The sequence below is a fragment of the Urocitellus parryii genome, chromosome 4 (genome assembly GCF_045843805.1).
Source record: "Urocitellus parryii isolate mUroPar1 chromosome 4, mUroPar1.hap1, whole genome shotgun sequence".
NCBI lineage: Eukaryota > Metazoa > Chordata > Mammalia > Rodentia > Sciuridae > Urocitellus > Urocitellus parryii.
In genome coordinates, this window is record NC_135534.1 from 189105450 (window position 1) to 189132170 (window position 26721).

The window sequence follows — 26721 nt, forward strand, 5'->3', positions numbered from 1 at the left end:
AACTGTATTATGCTCAGTGGAAAAGGTGAAAAGTCAAACTTAAAATTGAGCAAGGACAAACTGAATGTCATGTAATTTAAAAGAAAGCCAGAGACTCAGTACTGTCATGCTAGAGGCTTGTATTACTGAGGCATGGCAGCCTGGATGCCAACACAAAGATTCAGCTACAGCAGCTCTGGGCTGAAGCCCAAAATTCAGCCAGGTAACAAGCATCCCTGATAAGTCAGTTGCTGGTGGTCCTTGGACCACACCTGGTAAAGGCCTTTAGGGTGCAGATAAGGAATTTTATCCTAAAGGTTAAGTGGGCTGTCCAAAGTCACAACCACCAGAAGTAGCAAACCTGGAGTTAGACTATAGTTAGTGGCTTTTCATACTACATTTCCTACTTAGCATTCCAAACTTTTCTTTCTTTCTTTTTTAATTTAGGCCACTTCACTTTATGCAGTAGCTATAAAAGTATTCATAGCTTACAACCATGTTGCACTTTCTGTAAAAAAAAAAAAGAGCTTTTATGTTCATTATCACATAAGATCTTTATAAAAATAATTTGTATATTTGGAAGATGGAAGTACTGAAACTCAGAGATCTTAAGATTCTTGTTTATAATTAAACTCTATTTGGGATAAAGGTAAGATTTACTGAGTCCTGATTATTAGTAAGAACTTAAATGATAACTATAATCATCAAAAAATTTTTAAAAAACTCTTCAAACTAAAAATATTGACCCAAGAAAAGTCAATAATGGTAGGAAAAATTAAAGATGAAATTGAAAGCAGCCAAATTATACAGAAAAAGGTTTATTATATATTAAAATTTTAAAAGAACTAAATTTTTTATAAATTTAGCATGAAAGCAAATGAGAGAGAGTAAAAATAAACATTCACAGTGGCAGATGCTTTAGTTGTCACAATTCATGCTTCAAGATCTGATAAAAAATTGTCTTCTTTATATTGTTTACATAAAAGTATTTGATACATAAGAATATTTCAGTTAAATAAGAAAAATATAACAAACTAAAAATATTTTAACTGCACTATATATTAAGTTATTGAAAGTATTAAAATAAAATTAATGTTTTCAACAAGTCAATAAGTCAGTCAATGTTACTCTAATTCTGATTCAAATGTTTATAAACATAGTATAAAAATGCCCCAAAGTCTAATCAAACCAATCTATCAAAATATCCCATGATTTCAATAAGCTACCTAGTATTGAAGATACAAACAAATATTGAACTTAAAACAATAAATCAATTGTTATGTAATATACTATAGACAGATCAATACTTTTAAATTAGATTGTACTTTCTGTTCCTATTTCTAACTTTAATGTTAGGGTTTAAATTTATGAAAGCCCAGAAATGCAAATCAAAAGTACTCTAAGATATCATCTCACTCCAGTCAGAATGGCAGCTATTATGAACACAAACAACAAAAAGTGTTGGAGAGGTTGTGGGGGAAAAAGGTACACTCATACATTGCTGGTGGGACTGCAAATAGTTCAGCCAATATGGAAATCTGGGAATGGAACCTCCATTTGACTCAGCTACCCCTCTCCTCTGATTATACCCAAAGGATTTAAAAACAGCATACTACAGGGAAACAGCCATATCAATGTTAATAGCAGCACAATTCACAATAGCTAAACTATGGAGCCAACCTAGATGCCCTTCAGTGGATGAATGGATTAAAAAATGTGGTATATATACACAATGGAATTTTACTCAGCAATAAAAGAGAATGAAATCATGGCATTTGCAGGTAAATGGATGGTTTGGGAGAAGATAATTTTAAGTTAGCCAATGGACATCATTATCCAAAGTACATGTATGAAGACATGAATTGGGTATCAACCTACTTTATATACAGAGATATGAAAAATTGTGGTATATATGTGTAATAAGAATTGTAATGCAAAAAAAAATAAAAGAATAGCATTACCTTAGATTAGGTAGAGGGAAGTGAAAGGAGGGGAAGGCAGGAGATGTGGGGATAAGAAAAATAGTAGAATGAAACAGACATTATTACTTTATGTATGTATGTGACTGTATGACCAATGTGATTCTACAATATGTATACTCAGAAAAATGAGAAATTATATTCCATCTATGTATGATATATCAAAGTATATAAGTGCATTCTACTGTCATATATAACTAATTAAAACAAATATAAAATTTTTAAAAATTGTAATGCATTCCACTGTTGTGTATTTTAAAAAAAAAATCAATACAATGAAAAAAAATCTATGAAAGCTTTAGTGACAAACTTCTTGTTGAAATGATAATTAGATTATAAATAAAAATGATAATTAGAACTAATTAGATTGTACTAAAATATTAGGAAATTTCATTAAAGACATTATTATCTCATATATTATAGTTAGACTTATTAAACAAATTTGGTTTACAGTATTTTCCTCTAAACTGCTGTCATGTATTAGTTGTAAACACTCTATATGCATAGTGCCTCAGAAATTGTTTTTAATTAAAACATCTTCACTTTTCCTCCAAAACACAAGAATTTGCCAAATTAAATAAAGCTAGTGTTCTAATCTCTACAAAAAGTTTATTTGACCATTTTATTATCACACACACACTTCTTAAAGGATGTCTAAATACGGCTGCTTCTGCTTTCGTTGACAATCTCACTGATTCCAGCTCCTCGATTTATAGCTTGGCTTTTCCTCTGGAACTGGACCAATATACAAAAGAACCCACGTGCTCAGCAAGGTTACAGAGCAAATCCCTTCAGTGTAAAAGGGTAAATTGCTTGCTGGCTTCAGCAAAAGCTTCTGGACTTTTTCATGGGTCTCTTCTGTAGGTCCTTTAAGGCTAGACTCCTACGGGCTATCTTCTCTCTCCCAAGAGAGAGGAAAATAACTCCAGCGAATGGATTCACACCTGCCACATAAAGAGAAGCTTTCTGAAGTGCAGAAATGCCCATTGAGAATGAACTCATGGAAAGCCCTACTTAAAATGCAGTGTTCTCTGTGTAAACAAAAGTCTGCCTGGCAGGATAAATAGGTGAAGCCATGAATTTCCAGTCTCCCAAGGCCAGATTAAATCCCACTCTTCAAAAAGACCCTGTTATTGCTGTGTCACCCCATTAGAAGTTCATATTTGCTTTGGATCATCACAATAAGTCCTCTATTGTGTGAGGAGACCTGCCAGAGTTCAGGTAGAGCCATGACCACATTCTGTCTAGACACTATCAGCCTCACTAACAGGAATAAAAGGTAGCTTCTCTGGGGTGGAGGCCTTTACAGTTTAGACCTCAAAGAAGAGGAAAGAAAGGTACAAACAAGAACAAAATCATTTACTTATATGAAAAAACAAATCACACTAAAATGCTTTTTCAAAGCATGAAAAAGAATATGTAATAAAAGCATTCAGTTTTGACCTAGAGGAACACAACATTATCCATTTCATAGGCAAGCATAATTTCTGAGAAACAAATATAAGATTCTATAAGTTGTGTAGTACCTTTTATTTATTTCCAGACAACTCACAATAAAAATTAAAGATAGTGAGTGAAATTCCTAAGTACTATATATGCAGGATAATATGGAATCCTGAAAGACAAGGAAGATAGTGTATGTTGATTGCCATCCAAAATGCTTTTTTCTCTCAATCAATACTCCATGTGTACATGAGTACATGCATGCATGCTAGGGTTGCCAAATAAAACACAGGATGCCCAGCTAAATTTGAATTTCATATAAACAACCAATACTGTCTTTTAGTACAGTCATATGCCACATAACAATGTTTCAGTTGACAATAAACTGCATATACAATCATGGCCCCATAAGATGTGCCTTGTGATGCCATAGCTGTCTTAGTTTGTGTAATTCTGTTTGTACAATGATGAAACTGCTGAATGACACATTCCTCAGAATGTATCCCCCTTGTTAAGTAATATACAACCATATAATATGGCTTAGGTGTTAATTTTTTGTGCTGAGTTTGGCAACTCGGGTATATGTGTTTGAGTATCCTCTATTTGTTCTTATTTAGTCCATCTATATCTGGGAATTAAGATCCTTAGAGGCCCAAAGAATATAAACCCCTGAAAATAGAATTGTACATTTCTAAATGTAACAATAATTTACAGGCATTCTGAAATTTCCCGCCACTCTAGACCAATATAGACTATAAAACACCATAGAAAATTATATTTCCATCATGCTTCAAATACAGGTGTCAACTTCTCCTGGCAATGATCAAGTCCCTCAGAGATTTTCTTATTTTCCAAGGACATTAATTTGCACATACAGAAATTTCATCCCATTCCTTATAGGTCAGTAATCACTGAAAATCTATTTATTTCATAACTAATTTGATGATGTTAATCTACTATCTTTGGTCAATTAAAAAATGGATATTATGCCAGTGCAAAATATAGGCAAAAAAACTATAAGCAAATATTATGTGACAATTATGAAAGATTATTAGAGAGTCCCACTGCCAGGAATTTACACTTTGATTTGCATGCCTAACAAAGGTTACTATCATACATAAGTGATATGATAATTGCAATACAGGGAAGTGATTGAAAATTTCACTCTCTGTGTAAAGAATAATTTCTTGGCTTGGGTTCACTTGGCACACCCCTACATACCATCTAAGATATTAATTCCCATGCCATTTTCACCTTCAACTCTTTTCCAGACATTGCCTAAATAATACAGCATTCCACCCACCCACACCTTGCATATTTTATGTTATATTGTGCCTATGTTCCATGTTGTATTGTGTTGACTTATGTTATATATTTTCATCCACTAAAAAGAGATCTTCTTGAGAACAGGGCCTATATTTTCATTGACCTCTGTATCCCTACTTCTTAACAAGGACCTAGCAGATATTTAGTATGTGCTTGTTAAGAAACTATCATACAAAGTTCATACCAGAACTTAATCATGATAGGATGAGGAACTGCTTTATTATAACCATCTCATAACAAATATCCTTTGAACAAAACTATAAAACAACACTGGATTTCAGGTAATAGCAGTAAATTTCTATTGTAATTAGACAACCTGAAAAACTGCCAATCCAGAATAAGAAGCATATTTCATTTAGTCATTCAATAAACATAGAAAGTTTGCCAAGTGTGGGGCTCTGTGCTAGGCGCTAAGAAGATAAAGCCTTGCCATCATGACATGTCCACAGTGAGGTTCATGAGGCAGTAGAGGGAGATTAGAAGCAGCTTACATCCCTTTTCTTCTTAGGTTAATGGTAATGAAATTTAGCCTAACAGATTCATAGGTGGTCACACTATGAAGCTAGACCAGGTGGAGGACAGCAGTAAGCTCTCATGATTCTACCCATGAGATATTTTTTTCATATATTCCAGACATGAGAAAAGAAAAGAGAACAGTACCCTAAATAATTTGTGGGTTACTAGCTGTACCTTAAGTATTGCAGATATATCTGAAGGAGCTAATGACTTTCTAATAGATATTGATAAAATGGCCTGCTCTGTTCCAAAATTCATTTTAGTAGTCCACACCATTTAATCATCTGCAGAGAGTTAAGTCAAAACTGCCAATTCCTGTGATGCTAATAAGACTTTTCAGACATAGGGCTGGGGCTCAACAAATATAGGCAACACTGAGGTACAGACACATCTATGGAAAAGCAATGGCCACTCAGAATAAAATTCATAACCTGCTATTGGAGCCAGCTGCTAAGACTCAATAGTATTTTTGTACTATGTCAGAGAAATGAAGCAGCACCATTTGTACACAAAATAAACTATTTTGAACCATTATGTTGCATATAATAGTACATTTGGAGTGTGGATAGGTGTGGATGTGTGTCAGAGAGAAAGAGGGAAAGTTGTTCATGAGGGCAGACCTAACAGTAATGATATTCCTTGTTTGTGTTTAGGAAGTGTTCTCTGCAAGTCAGACCCTGAACTATGTGCTTTATATCCATAGTTTGTCTAATGCTCATAACCACTTGAGGAGAAGAGTCCTGCCAGCCTTATTTTATTAATTCTAAAACTGAGGCTCAGAGAATAATTTTCCTCAGGATTATGGAGTTAGTAAGTCATGGGGCCAAGATTTGAACTGGTCTATCTTACTCCAAATCTAAGTTCTCAATCTCTTGGCAATAGTGATTCTCAGCAGTCACCACAGTTAAGGAATCTTTCTTTTATTCCCTTACTGACAAAGATAAATAACTGTAATATTCAGAGCTTCTGCTAAACAAGGTCTTAATCATTCTCCATTAACCTAAAATGAGAAAGAACTTCATGTCCTGGCTCCTCTGGGGCCTCACCTCACAAGGAACTCTGTTAGGTTCATGTGGTTTTGTGGTTTTTATTTCTGTTTAGAAGTTTCTTCTGAGTTAAATATTTGAATGGAGATGGGCAACAAAAGGGTATAAAGAGCTGGTGTCTGAAAGCTGTTTTCTTTTTTGACCTGAGCCTAGGGATTGAGGTCTGGGCAATATCCTGGGACTTCTGCAGGGTGAGTCTCCTGGCCACCACCCACAGGGCCAAGCCAGCCTACTGGCTGGCCAAACAATCAAGGCTCTCATGAATATTCCCACAGGTTCTTCCTCAAAGAGTCCTTCACAGGATGGCACTGAGAACTGAGGAGACTTGGATGGCTTTAATTCCTTGTCAGAGCAACAGGATGTGTAGCTTGGTCACCTGTGGCCAGAGAATAAAAAAACTCTGCGTCAACTCCTGTCCCCTAGTAACAAGGCCAATTGGGAAGCCTTCCCTTCCTGCCACATGGCTCTCCACAAGAAAGTACCCCCGAAATTCACTTCTTTGAGACATCCCTCAATAAATATAGCACACTCTACAATGGGATTAGTGCATCTAGAAGCAAATTATTAAAGAAGGTGATGCACCATTTATGCAAAGAGCAACCACAGACTTTTGTTTTTGCCCCAAGTCCATTTCTAAGTTTTCCACTAGAAAGCTCTGTATGGTTGGCCCATGGAGTTACTGACTTTAACTTTATTTATAGAATAATAAATAGGACCCCAGATAATCTTGGAAATCAAATTGGTCAACTTCATCCCACATATAAAGGTACACAGAGAAAGTAACTTGCAGTGAATCACCCAGATAGTTAATGCCACAGTAATAATCCCAGAGGCATCCTGCCTCAACAAATGTGAGAAAACACACACACACACACACACACACACACACACACACACCACAAGATAAAGCCTGCACTTAATTTTAAAAACTTGAGTAAAAAACAGTAACACACTGAAGTTAGTAAGGAAGGCAATGATGCTAGTAAGTGTAAAAGCTATCTAATCTGCAAGCAATTAAGTTTCAGATGTCTTTTTGTCAATGCTCCATTATAGCTACTACCCGCTATAAAGAGGCCAAATTCAAGAAGACCTTTTCTTTAGTAGCCAGTTAACTCTATAGTGTTACGCCAAATCCTGTATATAAATACATTGTGATGCTCACAAGAAAGAAAGGGATGGAAAGTGAGACTGGGATGAACAAGATGGAGACACTGTTGCAGCAAAACAGTGCCTTCTTGGAAGTCAGGAAACCTGCATCCTGACTAGGGTCATGCGCTAACTCACACCCACATTTCTTAAGTTGGGAGATTCAGTTTCTTCATCTGTATGATGAAGGAGGTAGACAGAATGAAATTCTAAATCACTTGCCTTATCAAAAGTTCTTCTTTATCACTTTTACAAAGTTGAAGAAGCTCGGTGTTGAGCTCTGAGTTTGAAAAACCAAAAGTATCAGAAAGAATATACACAAACAACTAAACAGAAAGCAAAGCCTAGAAGGAGGGTTGCTCAGAACAGTCTTGGTTTATGTCTGTTTTACCAGCATTCCCAACAGTTAGTGTCTATTTTCACTATCAAAAGTGTCTCAGTTTGATGATTCATCACATAACCTCTCCACCTGTAAAGAATTTGGTTTTGGTTCATCTTGAGGAATCTTCATCAGCTCTGTCACCTATAGGCTGAAGCCTATATTTTTTAGTGTGCTATGAAGACTTCTAGTCAAAACCCCATCCAGCATACCCTGACTTAACACTTGACTTCTTTCACTTCCTCAGAGGTAAAAATCATTGCTCATGCTGTTGCCTACCTTCTCCTCCAACCCCACACTATAAAATGACAAGCTCCTCCACATCCCATCAAGAATATGTAATATTGCCTCTGTAAGCACCCGGACCCAACTCCTTTGCAGTACTTTCTTAGTCTCCTCTACTACAACAGAAGCTTTGCAAAGAATTTTACTTATCCATCTTTTTACCCCTTAGCACATAATTAGCTTGCAACATCATATTTGTTGAAATAAACTGGAAATAGAAGTACCAAAGAGTCAAAATCCTGTGGCTGAAGGTCATGGTCTACACCATTCCAGTTCTGTCACTTACAAACAGAATGATCTTGGACAAATTACTTACCCTCTCTTAACCTGGGAGTTTCAATATAGAAGGGGAAAAATGCAACTTTCCTTGGTGCAAGATACAAACAACACATGAAGAACCAGGCTGAGTACTGACTGGCACAGGGTACCAGGTAATAAAGGGTAATTTAGCTTCAGAGGTGGTCAGTTCCAGCCCAAACAGATCAGACCAGAAAACGAATGTCTCCCTCTTCTTCCACAAAGAGAGAAGCCCCACCTGCATTTATTTTACTTTGTGTACCTGCTGTGGCTTAAAAGCAAAATCCTCTTCACTCTATTTTCTCTTGCCAAATTCTAGTTTTCCTCTTTTCTAATGTTCCCCAATAGAAGTATCACCATAAAGAAAAGAGTCAGAAAGGAAAGGACTTAAAACTCAAGACAGCCTGTGGTCAAATAAGGAAGAACAGCTTGACTGCCACTGTTTCAACTGTGGAACAGACTCAAAAGGAATTCTTGGTAAAATGTCAAGTAGGGAAAGAAGTCAAGCCTGGGGAGGGGCGCCATGACCTCACACTGGATGATGAACCTCAAGTGAACTACACCTTTCCAGAACGCTCCCCCAGTGAGAAGCTGTCAGTTACTGGTGCTACAACACTGGACAATAGAAAAAGGCAAATGAAATGAGAGCCCTGAGCGTCATCAGCGGTGAAAGAAGAGAAAGGAATGTTCCTTAAAGCTTTCTCAGCTTGTGGAAACAGCATGCAGGGCCAGGCGGTATTGATGGAAACTAATGGGATCACCATGTTTCAACATAATGGCATACTGCTGTTCAAACTTTATTACAAAATGCAGCATTCGGTGGTTGTTTTTATTCTAGAGAACCAAGATAGCATGGAAGTGAAAACACATAGGTTCTGGACCCCAAGTGCCTGATTTTGAATCCCATTTCCTATACCTACTAGCAGTGTGGCCTTGGGCAAGTTACCTAGCCTCTCTGTACCTCAATTTTTACCACCTGGAAAATAAGGATGACAAATCAACAATGGTACCTACACTCCATAGGGGTTTTAGTTACAATTACTAATTTGTAATGTAGAATTGTACTGGGCACATGATAATGCTACTTAACTACTTGACAAAATTATTAAGATTCAGTATTCATTCAAAAGCAACTTATCCTCATGCTTACCAACTGGTATTATAAGTATAAATCTCAAAGATGCTTTTATTTTTAAGTTGACTCCTAGGAATTCAGTTGTTGCCCAACAAACCCTTCTCTTGATCATGAATACTGAAGAGGTCTTAAAGGTCATTCTGACATAGTAATAGTGGAAACTGAAGGCTTTCCGCATGGTTAATCAAACCATAATCAATCCCAGAATAAATGAAAGTGAAACAAATGTATTGTTTACTGAGCATGCACTGTAGCCATTCTCCAAGCTGTTGAGTTTTGAATAGAAGGCACAGGTAATAAAGGTCTAGTCAGGTCTGGCTCCCGTACAGTTGAATAAAGTGGCATTTACCAAAGTGAATTCACCATGGCTCTCTCTGGTCTTCAGTTCTGAAGACTCAGAAACTTGATTCTAACACCACATCGATTCATTCAACAATTATGTACTGATCACCTATTTATGCCAGCAATGTGAGAACACAGACAACAAAGCATTACAATCCCTGTCAGCCTTGACAAAGCTGACAATCCAGCAGAGAAGATATTAGACATTAGAAATCTCAAGCCAAAGTGGTGGTGGTGTGTGGGTGTGAGGGGGACAAGCAAGATTGTAAATAGACAAGTTTACACTGAGCTGAGCTTTGCGTAGAACAGAACTCTTGTATCTACAAGCCTGTCTTCACCATATAACAATGGGGAGGGACACAACCCAAGCAAGGAGTACTACACTAAGTGAATGGAATGGCCTTAGGCATCACCTTGACAAACAGCCGGCTGCTTAGGATTGGGGAATCCCTATTCTAAGTTTTCCGACCACTCCCATCCACATCCTGCCCATTCTCCCATTCTCACTGTTTTTCTCAGTTTATTGAATGGCTGCTTCCTATATTACAATCACATTCCCACCTTGCCCTATCAAATTTCTTCACCTCACGTGGAGTTTTCCACTAAAACTTCTTCTTTTTCACAGCTGTAGAAATAAGGTTCTTAATTCCAGAAGAGGTTAACTGCATTCTAGAGTCTATTACAAAGTTTAATATCTCAGAGGGCAATATTATTTCTGCCATTTTCAGGTTTGGGTTTGTGCAGTGGTGGCAGGTGTAGAAAGTGTGATTAGGGCAGAAGTACACTGAAAGTACAGTGCACTACAGTGCACTCAAAATAATTATCTCAACTTGCAAAACAACCCAATGAGGCACAAAAGTTAAGTTTACATGAATCATTAATTATATTGCAAAACAAACTATGCCAGACATTACTCAAAGGTCAAAATTAAAACAAGAACTTGGCAGGTTCATAGTCCAAATTCAGCAGTCATTTACCGCTGGTGGTTCTATATACTAGAAGCAGCAATTGATGTCATAAAAAGCACATGCATATGAAAAGTGTCCATCAAACATTTAGACCATTAGCAAGTAAACATTAGAGTTAATACAGAAGTAAAATGTCTCATGTTACCTAACTTCATACAAAAATAATATCTGTGGTAACTAAGGTGTTTTTCATTTGTATCATGGAAAATAAGCTCTGTGGCACAGGGATGCTCAAAATCTTATTGATAATTAAACATACAGGGAAACTGGACAGAATAAGACAATCTGACATCTGAGATGTTATGGTCCCCAGTGGACAGACTGCCTAAGTATCCCAGTTGGTTAGACACGGCTTTGGTTATACCAACAATTCCAAGGCCTAGTTCTCATTCTTAAAGGTCTACAAAAGGTCCTAATCAATACAGCCAGAGATGATCTCTGTAATGTATTTTCCCTAACCAAAACAGAATGTGTCAACGCACAAACCAAATTGCTGACTCACTTAATGATAATTAGGGCTTTATCTCCCAGAATTTCAGAAGAACCACATAATCCCCAGTTACATTTCCTTGGTTAAAATCCCAGGTTACATTCCCTGCTTTCTAAAGAGCAAAAGGGATTATAGAAACTCACTGAATTTCTGTAGGGAAAAAAAATGAATTAAAAGGTGCTTGTTTCGCAGTCATAGAGATCAAACCCAGGGCCTCGTGCATACGAGGCCAGTGTTCTACTACTGAGATATATACATCCCCAACCCCTTCAAGTTTTTAAAAAATATTTTAAAAATATGATCAAACATTAATCTGAATATAGTCCATGGAGAATATATAATTTAATTTAAACAAATTCTCATTAAGTTAACTTTCAAAATGGGCACTCAAAGCTGCAAAAAAAATGTTTTGTGTCTGTCCTTTAGGTGGGAATAATAACACAGGCTGGCCAGAGCCTAGAACTTACTAGATATTCTTCAATTCTTTTCTGAGAAGGTAAGTGTATGAAAACATACATCCCTGATAATCACCATGACTTTTTCATCTAGGAAAACTAATACTTTAAATTTAAAGGCAAAAAGTTATTTGAGTATACAAAAAGAATAAAATATTGGCTTTCAAACAAGATATATGAATTAACATCCATTACTACAAAGAGATAAATTTTAAAAACATAAAATGTTCATGAGGGTGACTGTCACAACATGTCATTAATTCCAATCTTTGTTCATTAATTAACTCTATATGAAACCTTGATAAACTTGCCTATAAGGTAATAATTATCATAGAATATAAATAACAACTTAGTTAAAATAGACTAATAAAAATAACTATATATGAAAGCCATTCATACTACATAAAGCATTCTATCTGAAAATCTTTTAATACAGAGACTGTGAGGCAAAGTTCCATAATTTAGGTTCTAAGAAATCCTTCAAAAGCTAAATGAATCTGATGGGTTACATATTGTGGTGCTTTCAATACTAGGTAACCAAATTCTTCAGTGACATCTTCCCTATCATCATCATTTATCCTATAGCACTGACACAGAACTTTAGATAATTCTGTAACTGCAGAAATACTGGTAAGCTGATTTTGCCACAGACATTTGATATAGAGCTAACCTCATCCCCTCATAATTCCTGCACATGCACCAGGTGAATATTCACATTGTTATTTACTGCTATTATAATCTAATGTGGTTTATATTAAGACATTGAATATCCATAAAGGAAGCTATAGTCAAGACAAAACTTACCAAGCACAATGACCACAGTCTTCAGAAGACTCATCATAGTGTCCCGATTCCGACGGGGTCCAGAACTGTGCCGAGACATTCTCATAGTCCTCTGGCGAACGTAGCCAAAGATGTGAGCATAGAGAACCACCATTACTACAAAGGTCACCAAATTGAAAATGGCCCAGAAGACTAAATAAGAGTCACTGTAGAGGGGTGCCATGTTGGAACAATTATCAATATCACAGATGCAGTTCCAGCCCACACTGGGTATAGCACCCATAACAATGGCCATAGTCCAGATGACCACAATGACCACCACCACCCGCCGATTGCTCATCCTTGTATGGAGCTGCATTCGGAAAACCGTAATGTGCCTCTCGATTGCAATAGCCAGTAAGTTGGCTACAGATGCTGTCAGGCTGGTGTCAATGAGGCCCTGACGGAGGAGCCATGTGCTAACGGTCAGTCTCCGAGTATTGGGGCCTGTGTTGAACATTAGATAGAAGTAGGCCAACCCAGCAAAGAAGTCTGCAGCAGCCAAATTGGCCATTAAGTAATAAATAGGAAAATGGAAGCGACGGTTGACGTATATTGCCACCATGACCAGTAGGTTGGCCAACATGATGAAGATACAAACTGTGATCCCAAGTCCCATCACCAGCTTGCTGACCGTGTTCCATTCTGTGGCAAGATACTTTCCACTCCGGTTATAGAAGAAGGCGATAGACTCATTGTAGAAGCACTGTGGTTGATTCATGGCTGTGAACTAAAAGAGAAAGGAGGAAAGATGATGAAAAGAGAAAAAAGAAACCACAGATCCAAATTTAAAGATGCACAGATAACATGAGACTGCTCTGGTACATGCAGCAGAAAACAAAAGCAAAGAATTTGAAAATCTGATCCTGCATAACATCCTGTGATTATACTCATACCCTAAGGTTTCTCACAGTCTTCAAAATTAAAGACAGTTTGAGTTAAATAAATGACAAGGTCTCTGCTTGGTGGTTGCATGTCATTGAAGTCTACTAGAAAAGCCACATGGCCCAGAAATCTTGCTTAAAATACATGAGACAGACAAAATTTTTGCAGAACACTGCAATTGAACTATTTGCCATAGTAAAATCTATTTTCATCTGTTATTTAGGGAATCTGTAAACAGAGGTGGTTTATATATAGGGTATCATTGCCCTATTATTCTACATTTCTATTCTCACATAGTATGTTCAATCTGTGATGGACATTTGGTAATGCAGGTTCCCACAAGCACCATCAGTTCCAACATTTCAAAGAGGTCACTATGCATCAAAGGTTCTCTGGCCAAAGCCAGCATTTGCTGCTCAACATTCCTGTGGTCAGCAAAGCTTACCCCCAAGACTCCTCAGCCCCAGAATAGCATTCATCAACCAACCTATGATACTAGAGAACTTCTTCTTTTTGGAGGACCTAATGTAACCTCCAAAGAGCAGTTGATATTTGACACTACTCTACAAGAAGTAGAATATATTTAGATTAGATGAAGTATATCTTTTCAAATGTGGAGTGACAAAACTTTACAACATGTTAACTTATTTTTCAGCATCAGTGATCAGAATATATTTGCTTATTATTTATACTCTCACTTGAATCCAGAAGGGATTGAGATAGTCTAAAATAGAATAACAAGAGTAGTCAATAAAAGTAAAACAAAATTAGAAAACAAAAGGTAACAGAGAAGAAACCAGAAAATTACACATCTCCTAGAAAAAATCATTCTGCCTGAAACCTTAAGTTTGTCTGAGACTTCTAAATATAGAAAATATTTCTTGAAGATACTGCACATTCTACCTTATTTTTGCTTTGCTTCTAGTAAATTACCTAGCAAATATGACAGTTTTAACTACTATTTTGATAAAATATTCTACTGAATATCCATAGGTTATGCATTTCATGTTTACAAAACATGGAAAATTTCAAAACATCTAAGTGGCTAGTCTTTGGACATGTCCAGACATATAAAGTCTCTTTCCTCATCTAGACTTTAATAGTTTGAGATCACACTTCTACCATTATACATAACATGCTGTATAATTATTGACCTCTTTACTTTTCCATTCATTAAAGAGGTCATGCTCCAGGGGCAAAGTGAGGACATTATTTTGCTCCTCATAGATCTCATGTACCTTTCATGGTGTCTCACCCATTAGATATCAGAGAGCTTGGCTTATAGTGTTCCCATCTACCCTATATCTTGTCATTATTCTGGGTAATCTAATTTTCTTGCCTTTCATTTTCTTGACCTCATTTCTAATGACCTTTTCTTCTATTACAGCTCAGCTGCCCACAGTGATGGTCATACCCTGCAACCACCCAGAATTGACTCCCTTTGAAAATACTTGTGACATTCTAATTGCTCATTATGATTTCCTATTCTTCAAATTATCTCACTGGAACTCCAGTACTTAGGTTTTTTGTTTGTTTGTTTTGTTTTTGTTTTGGTATTAGGGATTGAACCCAGGGGTGCTCAACCACCTAGTCACATCCCCAGGCCTTTTTATTTTTTATTTTAAAGCAGATCTCACTAAGTTGCTTAGGGCCTCCCTAAGTTGCTGAGGCTAGCTTTGAATTTACAATCCTCCTGTCTCAGCCTCCTGAGCCACTGGGATTACAGGTGTGCATCACCACACCCAGAAGAACCTTGATTCTCTGAAATTATCTATTTCCTTGACCCTTCTACTTTTCCCAATGAAATACCCTTCCCACCTTCTCCTTTTTTCTTGTCCAGCTTAAATTCCATAATAATTCATTTCAACTTCTTTATTGCTAACACAGGAACACAGTCCCTTCCTGAAGAAATTGGGGCCAGATGTCTTTCACAATTCAGAATTTTTCTGGTTTTAAGAACAGTTATATGTGCATATTTCATGTATAGCATCCCCAGTAGAGGCTGAGGCAGCACTCCATAATCACACATATTGATTTGTGAGGCAAAACATATGAATATATATTAAATTTGATAAGTGAAGGCTATAAATAGCCTCAGGTAAATTATTTCAGAGTTTTGCTACCAAATGAGTTATCATAAACTAATGGGGGTGATAACCAACGTCTCATTGGGCAATTAAAACTAAAACTTAAAGTCTGAAATAATTAATGAATAACAAAACACAAATATTCAGAAATATATTTACAAAAGCAAAGCCCCTGATAGATCTAGTCCACATGGGTGCTAGAACTAGACAAAGAAAAGATGGCTCTGGTGGTTTATTTAAGGGGGTAAATCAAAGGCAGGAATAAGGTTTCAAGGGTGAAGTCTTACTTCATGATGTCTTGCAGTCATCAGGTTGATCAACATCTTGGCAGGTCACACCTACTTCAGGTGCTGTGTGGGCCATGGCAGAGGGGGATAAAAATTCACATTGTCTCTGGGCAATTGACCAGAGAAAATGTCCACTGGTCATCCCAGAGACACCAGATATTTCTATCCACTAGGCTTCCATGCACAGTGACCCACATGCAACCCATGGATGGCTCGTGACAATAAAGCTTTAATTTTAGAGCTTCATGAATTTTGGAACTATTAGAAAAGGGAACAGAGGGTTTTATAACTTCTTTGTCACACTGTGCTTCCAAAACAATATATTTGAATAACACCAGTCTTGGACAAATCCAAGTTTGTTGTAACTTCCACAGGTACTAAGGCTTCTGAGAGAGCCTGGAGAAAATTCACACATTTAGAGGTTGATGCCAGCACAAGTTTACCACGTCTCTCCTCAACTGGTAATCTATGCCATGTGACGATATGGTTTCCCCCTAATTATTACTCTATATATTCTGCACAATCACTAAACTACCTAATATTCTCAAACTTTTGAGTCCCTCTCCCTCTTTTCATCAACAGTTTCCAGAGGTAAATTGAAACTATCAGATTGGAACACTTCCCCCCCCACAAAAAAATTACCCATTTAATACACAATTCTTTCACCCCTCTTCCGGGACAATAGAGAACATGTGCCTTTTGCCACCCACGTGCTCTAATCTCATTGCTTCCTGCCATTTCAAGAGTCTGTTCTATCAATTACTTCCTTTCTCTTTTGTCTTCAGTTTCTTTCCCATTATCATCCCTCTCTTTTTCTTCCCTTTCTCCTCCCTCCATTATTACTCTTTACTAGAACATTCCAGATTAAGGCTGTGCCTTCTCTTAAAAAACAAAGGTCCCCCACAATCTCAAGTTCTCCTTTGAGTTTTGATTTTGTTTCTCCTTTATAGCCAAATATTTTCTAATTTATATTCCACTGATTTCTCAGTTGATCCTCCTCCACTGGGTTAGAAATCCTATTCAAGTGAAGATTAAATATACAAATACTGTTTCATTGTTGTATAATAGCAACTGTCAGATGGATTTGATGCTAAAGAAATGTTAGCTACATTAATACATTAAATACAACTACAAAAATGTTCATAATTTCCAAGTTTTCTTTCTTCAAAGAATATACGGAAAGTATAAATATAAATGTACAACTATTTTTTTCTATTAGCCCCTATAAGCATGTACTTTCTCTGGACAAAGAGTTTTTTTAAGTCAAATATCAAGCTGATGTGATTTTCACAGCATTCCAATTTCTGAAAACCAATTACTAAATCAAGAAGGGATATGTGCAATTTCTTAACCTTTTCCAAACATAAAAACTATGGTTTTTTTTCTATTTATTTAAAATTATACAGTTAAGGATAATGAAGTAAAAAGTAAAAAAAATATATCATTTTGAGCCATAATATGCTAAGATATTCAAAACTGATGATTTTCCCCAATGGGATGTCAGGTTCTAAATCAGCAGACAACATGTGACTCAGTTCCACCCATTCTTGTTCTCTCATAAACTGAGTGCTGAGCTGGGTACGGTGGTGCATGCCTGTAATCCCAGAGGCTTGGGAGGCTGTGGCAGGAGGATCACAAGTTCAAAGCCAGCCTCAACAACTTATCAAGGTCCTAAGTAACTCAATGAGACCCTACCTCCAGATAAAATATAAAAAAAGGGCTGGGGATGTGGTTCAGTGGTTAAGTGCTCCTTCAATCCCTGGTACAAGAAAAAAGTAAGAAAGAAAGAAACTGAGTCCTGACACCATAAATACTAGACTATATTATAGTGATAAAACATTATTTTTTGAAACTCAGTTTTATCTTCTGTGAAATGAGGAAAACAGACTCAGTGATATATAAAGTCTATTTTAGATTTAAAATTCTATACAAAGAGAATTCTGGGTAAGAACTCTGCATTTCATGAAAATTACCAACTGAATACTCAAGGAACAGAAAAATGTACTAGGAATTAAAATGTTGTCTGGGGATATAGCTAAGCAGTAGAATGCTTGCCTCAGATGCACGTGTACCTGGGTTGGATACCCAGCACCTCCCACTATAGCAGACTTATGGAAGAAGAAGAGAGGCGAAAAAAGAAAGATTAAATTATAGAATATTTATGATTTGTATTCTTAATGTGCTTTCTTAGGGTACTAGAATTAAAAATAAAATTAGTCATATTGAGATAACAAAAATCCCAGTAAAAACTAAATGGAGATTGAATTACTTTCATATTGCCACTATAATAAAATGCTATACACTTAGCAGCTGAACATACAAATTTATTCTTATAGTTCTGGACATCAGAAGTAAAAAGTGGAATCAAACCAGGGTGCTGGCAAGGATATGTTCCTTTCCAGGGGCTCTACAGAAGACTCTTTTCTTATGTCTACAGACTGCCCTCATTCCTTGGTTTATGGCCCCTTCTACCATCAGAAGCCAGTAATTCTAGTCAAGTCTTTCTCTCAGCGCATCACTCTTGCGTGGACTCTGCTGCCTCGCTCTTCCATTCTTAAGGAACACTGTGATTACACTAATCCCACTTGGATAATCCAGGCTGATCTCCCCTTCTCAAAACTCTTAACAGAATCACATGTGAAAAGTCCCCTTGGCCATGTAAGGTAGGTTACTCAGAGGTTCTGAGGATTAAGTAATAAATATCTTTGAAAGTCATCATTGTGCCTATACGAACAAATTGAAAAACAGTTTCTGAATTAAAAGCAGCAACACAGGCAATAACATATAAAAATTCCAGAAAATGTAAATGGCAGATAGAAGACTTAATAAATTCACCTAGCACTCAGAAAAGAGGGTCAGAGATGACAAGAACAAAAGAAAAAGATGTATACATAGGAAAAACTTGAGTCCTATAGGGAATCCAAGAAAGACTAAAGCAGAGCTGAAGAAACACAGCTCCAAATAAAGAGAAGTTATTGCTTAAGGAAAAAGACTTCAGCTTCCTGGTTTAAGTTTATATAAATTATAAAACAAAGTTAATTAAAAACAATTAAAATATAGCTTGATATGATTTTGGAATCTCAGGGTAAAAAAATGTTAGGAGTATAGAGAAACAATTAAATAGAATATAACTGAATCACATATGTAAGAGAGAGAACAGAACAACTATAAGCTTTTGATATAGAATTCCTAAGGACAGGACCCACACAATCAGATTCTCTACTTTGTGGAGAAAATGTCTGAGATCCGGAAGGCCCCACATTCATCTACCCTGATGTTTTCACATGAGGACAAAAAGAACAGTACCAGACATGCAGAGTGCAGAAAATAACATCATATGTGTTTACCTCCTAAGGAAAATACCCATAAAAATAAGTCATGAGAAAAGTAAAGAAAAAACCAAAACAACAAAAGCACATGTGCAATAGAGCAAAAACACTGGCAGCAAGCATGGAAACCTACAAGGCATATGACTGTTTTCACATGACTATAAAACAGACATCCACAATAATCCTTAAAAGAAGTTATACCTACAAAAATATTAATAATAATCTGGGACCAAAAAAGTCACTAAAGATACTAATAAGATCTTGAACTCAGGGAGCAGAATGTAAATATATGTAAATTTCTCTTATTACTGGGTAAACAAGCAAAACATATTAAACTGTGACAATTTTCAAAATAAATTTAAAATATGCTGATTCAAAACCCACCAAATTAAATAATAAAGTAGGGTGACTTTTCATATTACTGGAGAAAAACAGAATACAAAAGGGAGAAAGGATGAACAATGTGTAAAATGGCAAATTTGTATCATTTATCTAGTTAAGATTAGAAATGGTAGGATATGTCAAAATACATTCTACTGTCATGTATAACTAAAAAAGAAAAATTTTAAAAAGTTAAAAGATTAGAAATGATTTTCTTTTTCTCTTTAGAAAAGCAATGTTTATTATAAAAAATTTAGGGGAAAACAAAAATATATTCAGATAAAACACAGTAAATATTTTTTTAAAAGATTACTCTAAAATTCAACTTACTACAGTTAGAAATTTCTGCTATAAAAAGTCATCAAATTTTGCCCTGCCCAAGAAACAAAAATACAGATAAGAAGAAAATTAAATTGTCTTCCATGGCAAAAAATCCACAATGGAGCCCTGTTCGTCCTCTAATCACTACATCTCAGGATGACTGGGGGCAGGGCTCAAGGGCTGCTCTACAGAGAAGAGAGTTCCAAATCTAAGAAGTCTACCTCATCCTATCTGTGAGGGAAGTCATAACAATTCTGCCAAACCTAAATTCTGAAGGGGCACACAGGCTATTCATCCTCATTGTGCACTTCATTTATTCATTCACACATTCACAAGCATTCACAGAATACCAAGTATTCTGTGATACCATGGACTGCATGATGCCTGCCTTCAAGGGACACCAAAATGATACACCTGACTGTAGTAGAGCCACTCTCAGTTCATCTGATGCACTTTCTAATCTCCTGCAAGACAATGACATGTTCATTAACCAAGAGGAAGAGGGAACTTCCACCTGGCATAAATTCACAGACTAGTAATTATACCTATGTGAGTTAGTAAGTATTCAGGTAAGAATATAAATATGTACTCTACTGACATACTCTTCTTAAAAGAGAGGTTTTAATCTCTCCTGGAGAAAGAAACAGAAACAAGGTATAAATCAGGCCAACACTGTTCCCTCTTCTGATAAAGCATGACAATGACATGGGTGAGGACCTGATATATGGCCTCTGCTAACCAGGTCTCTTCCTGATTTTGATGCCCACCAGTTAACTTGGTCTTCATCAAGATCCATAACTCCTCTGAGATCTCAATCTCCATAAAGGCTCTCTAAGACCTTTTCAATTCTAGTTCTTAAATGCAAAATAATCAGACCTTGACATACTTCCTCCCCCTATAAAGATTAGAAAAGTAGCACAGAATTTATTCAAATACCATTAAATTTATGGATAAGAAAAATATTTCTCATCTTTTTAGAGTAGTCTCCAGTTAGAAACAAGCAAACAAAAAATTATGATTTCCCACTAAAAGTAGAAGAGAGGCCACAAAACAATACTGATAAACTCCAAAAGGTATTAAACCTAGACTCCTTATAATTGCTGAAGAATATGCAAATTTTAAAAAGCTTATCTGAAAAAGTACATCAAGTACCACTTATAAAGCAACAAAGTACCTCAATATAACATATAAATATGCATAAAGCAACTATGGAAAACATAGTAATTGTAGGTCAATGAACATGCGTTTTCTCTGTCATAGCCTTTTTCCACCAGGCTAAGAACAGGTGGTCATCATCATCATCACACTTTCCAAATTTCCAGAGAATTCTGTGTTGTCCCCAAGAGGAAGAATGGTAAAAATCACTAAAAACCCTACAATGTGCTCGATACAATATAAAAAAAAATGGACTTTTAGATACATCACTGAGCTAAAAGAAAACTGCAAATCATGTGATAGGCTGCCCTGGCAGCAGATTGTATCAAAGACTCTGGGGACAAGATTTTAAACACTACTAGGAAACAGAAACCCTTGGCCTTGACTGAGGCAATGAATTAGAAGTGATATCCACCCATAAAGCTAGAGCTCTTAAAGATCTCCACATCAAGAGAACGGTATACCAGGAAAAATCAATAATCTACCTTTTTGCACTTCAGAGAAAAGGAAGCAGGTCAGTTTTAATTTAGCCTCCAAATTAGAAAATAAGTAAAATAAAAGAGTCTCTTAAGAAATCATAACCTCAAACATATAAATCACAAACGCTTGGTATGGAAAATTAGACTCAATTCTGAGATCTCAACAAGAGGAGAAATTAATACAAACCATGGTCCTGAATTCATGATACTCCCATAACCCTTCCTCGTCTATGTGCCTAGCCCTCACAGTGTAGCCATGCAGGATTCTCTCAAGTTAGACTCACTGATCATGAACTCATCATTCCAAAAGAATAACAGCATAGGAGGGAAACCATGAGCATACGCAGAAGAATCAGAGCAGGTCCCGGGAGTGTCAGATAATGAATGAACCCAAACTGAGCTGAACAGATTGTGGTCCCCCTTTTCCACTACTGCAGGTTCAAGAGTTATACTTTCCATTCATACTCCTTAATAGGTGAATATGAACACTTGGCTTAAAGTCTAAAGGCATTCTCTTCCCTTAATCTGCTTTCACTCTAATACCTCCACTCTCATCTTAAATGTCTCTGTAAGCTTATTTGGTTACCTTTGTAAGAAATCAACATAACCATGTTACGAGAGAGAGAGAGAGAGAGAGAGAGAGAGAGAGAGAGAGAGAGGAAGAGGAGAGAGAAAATCACCAATCTTATTTAAGAATGTGACAGCTCCTAAATAAAATGCAAGTAAATTGAATCCAGCAATGTGTATAGATGTAGATATGTAGATAACCTATAGATATGTCGATAACCATAGGGTTTGTATATGTTAAGTAGAGTTTATTCCAGAATCCAAAGATGATTTAACATTTAAAAATCTGCTAATATAATTAACCATTTCAAAAAATTTAAGGAGAGGAAGAAAGTCATTTGTCATAAGACATGGAAAAAATGTTTTATAACTTTTTGGGGGTGTGGGGTACCAGGGATTGAACTCAGGGGCATTCAACCACCATGTTATATTCTCCGGTCCTATTTTTTTTGTGTGTATATATTTTGTTTAGAGACAAGTTTTCATTGAGTTGCTTAGCACCTTGCCATTGCTAAAGCTGGCTCTTGCCTCAGCCTCCCAAGCCATTGGGATTACAGGCGTGTACCACTATGCCTGGCTATAACTTTTAAGATAATTTTTTTAATGACTTTCATGATAGTTTGGCAATTTAGACTTAGAAGATAATTAATTTCCTTAAAAAAAAGGTGGCTACCAAACAGGTATAGTAAACTGTCAAATTTCATGGAAACATTCCCTTTTAAAACAAAAACAAAACAAAGTTAACTCAAGTGCTTTTACATGCACTAGTGGTTTTGTTAGGCCAGTAAAATAAGGGGGAAAAAGAGGAAAGGACAGGGCATCACAGAAAGTTAAATACAAACTACAGTGAGATCCAATTTATTTCCTTGGGGTTGGCAGAAGTTAACAACTCTGAAAAAAATCAAGAGTTGGCAAGGACAATCATACAGTGCTGGTGAAAGTACAACAGTACAATAGCTTTGAAAAATAGTTTGGTGAAACCACTAAAACTGGACATGTTCATACTCTAGCTTGAAAATTCTAACCCTGGCTAGGGAATAATCACATATGTGCTTAAAGAGAACAACAAGAATTTTATTTACCAAAAGGCAATTAAGCAAAGTGGGTATAATACATACTAGTGACTAAAGCAATTTCACAAATATACCTGCAGTATACTATCCTTATGACTGGTAAAAATTTGCAGAGATCTACAATAGATATTTTATATTTTTCTCACATAGTTATATATCTACAATCAAATGTGGAGAGAATGATAGATATTAAGTTTTCTAGGCAAAGGGGTGGTAAACAGAGTTGGAAAGGAGTATCAGGCACTTCAACTTTGTAATTATTCATTTGTTTTATTTACTAAAGTCCAAAAAATTATGAAGAAGTTAAATCAAAATAAAAGCTGGGTAATGAATACATTATGGTATTGTAATTCCACATGTTTCATTGTGTTTAATGTATTTTATTTAAAAAAATCTAATTCAGTCTGAGCCATTAATAAAGAGGGAAAGGAAGGAGAAAGATGTAAAATTCCTCTAAAATGAAGGGAAAAATGTTACTCTCTTTTAAGATGGAGGATCTGTCACTCTATTACTGTGACATGTGTCCTTTTGAAAATTTTAAATCAAAACCCAAAGGACTTAAACCTTCATAAACCAAATCTCTAAAGTGCATTCACTCTTGAACTAAAAGATCAAAATGATTTTGCAGTTTGTCCTGTGAGAAAAATGCAACATTATTTCCCACTAGTCCATTCTGTGTACAGGCTAATAACAGAATGTATATTTCTTTATCAACTTGTTCCATTTTGATTTTAAAAGACAGGGTTATATACTTCTTTTCAGTGTTTAACATCTTCTCCTACATTACCTTATTGTGCTCTTTTATTACAACATTGTGTGTCTCTATAAACTATACTTTCTTTTTCTGTGGTTAGGTTAGAGAAAACCATAAAATATGCAATAAAAAAAGCAGCATGTAATATTTAAAATAGAATTAGCCTCCTCTTTGTCCAAACCTTTTTAAAAAATGCAGGCAAAAAGTACATATAAGAATTCTGCTTAAATGTATATTCCTAAAGCATCAGTTGAAACAGTAAAATATAATGGTGTGACAGATGACTATAATCTTCATATTTTATGTTCCCTATCATTTGCCACCTTATTTTTCTCTGCCTTTTCTTTCTCCACTGCCACAGGATTGACTTCCCATGTACAGGGTTTTGTTTTGTTTTTGTTTTTATACCAGGGATGACCAACCACTGAGTCACATCTACAGCCCTTTTTAAATTTTTTATTTTGAGACAGGGTGTCACTAAGTTGCTTAGGACCTTGCCAAGTTGCTGAGACTGGCTTTGAACTTGTGATCCTCCTGTCTCAGCCTCCCAAGCCTCTGGGATTACAGGTGTGCGCAACAGTACCTGGCCCATGTACAGGTTTGATGGTCCTAGTGTTCCAAGCTACTCTTGAAAGAGACAGTGGGCTGAGCAGCAGCTGAGTCTCTCTGCAAGGACATGTCTCACAGAGGTGGAATTTACACCTATCCATGTCATCTCTACACAACCCAGCATGTCTGCAAAAGCTAAACCCTGAACTATTGCCTGAGCCACTGGGTCATTGGCTGGAATCCTTGCTGGGTCCTGCCCTCCATTATTTTGCCAGGTTGTTCTGTAACCTAATCAACCACAAGTAAGATAATGCTAAGTAGACTTCTAGAGTATGCACAGCCCTCAGTGTTAGGCTCATACCTGAATCCGATCTTCCTCCCAAGCCTGAACTAAGACTCCAAAAACTCCCTGTGCTGGCTGGTGGAGGTTCACTTAAGTAAAATATGTTTTGAAATCACCTGCTGGACATTCTGACTTTGAAATCAGGAAGCCACCTAGTTCAACAACAACCACATCCTACTCTTCTTTCTGCAGGATTTGATCTTTTGCTAAAAGTTGTCTAAATCTTTGAAAGTTGCTTTATTGCCACAGCCTTTTCTAATGCTAAGCAGTATATATCAACACACTTTCACTTCTATCCAGCCTGAGCCTGCTTGAACAATCATTTATGAAAAGGGAAGGTTTAACTAAGGACAGTGCTTAAGTGATTTTATACAATTAGCAAAAGGCAGTATCAACACACAGCAAATATAGGCTGAGGTTTTGTTTTCTTTTTTTCCCATGACAGTTTTATTACAGCAAGTTACAGATCTTGAATTTTTTTATTTTTATTTATTATTTATGTGTGTGTATTTTTTTGTGGGGGGGGGGGCGCAGGCAGTGCTAGGGATCTGACCCAGGGAATCTCTCATGCTGAGCAAGCACTCTATTACTGAGCTACACCACTGGACTCTTAGGATTATGGTAAAAATAGCAGGCCATTGTCCCACCTTTATGTTTATTCATGGCAAATCTGCAAGAAAAGTTCAAATAAAAGTAGCTGGTGAACTTAGGAGTGTGAAAAGAAGAACAGACAAAACACAACTATGAGCAGTAAGAAGGAAAATACCACACACTTTGAGGTGTAACTCTATTAATCATTAAATATTAAGCCAATTAAAAATATATTAGAAAGAAAAATCTACAAACAAGAAAGCTATCATTGTGGTTTACCCCAGGTTATCCTGTACATTTTATCTTATGAAAAGAAAATTTAAATGTGCTCTTAGATTCCAAAGGAAGATATCCTCTCTAACTTTATCTGAGTTTATAAACAAAGAAGGGGCATAAATGAATTTAAATGGCAATATGAGAACAAATCTAATTCCTAATAGAAACATGGTTCAAGATGGAGTAAGTCAGAAATCTCAATGTTTATCTCCATATGCACTTATTCCTGGCAATACATTGGAGTTTTCTGTAGAGTGTTTATCCTTTGATGGATCTTCTGGCATAACACATATGCACATTATATACACAGACCATATGTAGCAGGAACCACTTTCTCTCTGTAAAGAACTCTCAGAATAATCAGTAGGAAAATTGAAAGAACTAGCATACCTGGTATCTATTAAAGGGGTTGATACTATACAAAACACTGAGCAGATATTTTGTCATTTAAATTTGTGAGCACAGTACACATTATTTTAATTCCATTATTTTATTTTTTATTAAAAAAAATAAAGCTGAAAGAGATACTTACATTGAAAGGCCTTTTAGCTACAATGGCCTCACTTCAAATCAAAATCTGTTTCTAAGCCTATGCATTCTCTTTCTCAATTGCATGTTAGGGAGTCAGACCACACTATGTCTTTGTTATGTGTCACCAGAAATTTCATATAGCAATTAACTCATACTGCATTAGTTCTTCATTCTATCATTCATGCATTAGTCTAAAAGAAAGCACTATCAGAAGATATCCATAATTCCTTATGTTAGAGATACAGAACTTAGTAACTGCAACCACTGTAATAATTCATTTATATTGGAATCTTCTGTGTATGTCTCAATTTTATATTCAATAGTGAAATAGTCTGATTATCAATATAACCTTCTTTATTTAGAAAATAAAGTAGAAAATGGAATTATATTCTTAAACCTTATAAGACATTAAATGCTTTTGTGCGATCTCATCAATGTTTTTTAACACACTAACTGCAAAAATGCTTTTCAGAGAAACAAGTAGAGAAATCTGAATACAAACTGA

The 26721-nt window shown here is 36.1% G+C and overlaps 1 protein-coding gene across 4 annotated transcripts in view; it reads right to left on the reverse strand.

Moving 5' to 3' along the window:
• Positions 1-26721, reverse strand: part of Lpar1 (lysophosphatidic acid receptor 1) — a 160026-nt gene that overhangs the window by 34493 nt on the left and 98812 nt on the right. For all 4 annotated transcript variants that reach the window (XM_077797953.1, XM_026391137.2, XM_026391136.2 and 1 more), the window contains exon 3: positions 12591-13338. In XM_077797953.1, coding sequence (XP_077654079.1) covers positions 12591-13338 — 748 coding nt within the window. The remainder of the gene's footprint in view (positions 1-12590; positions 13339-26721) is intronic.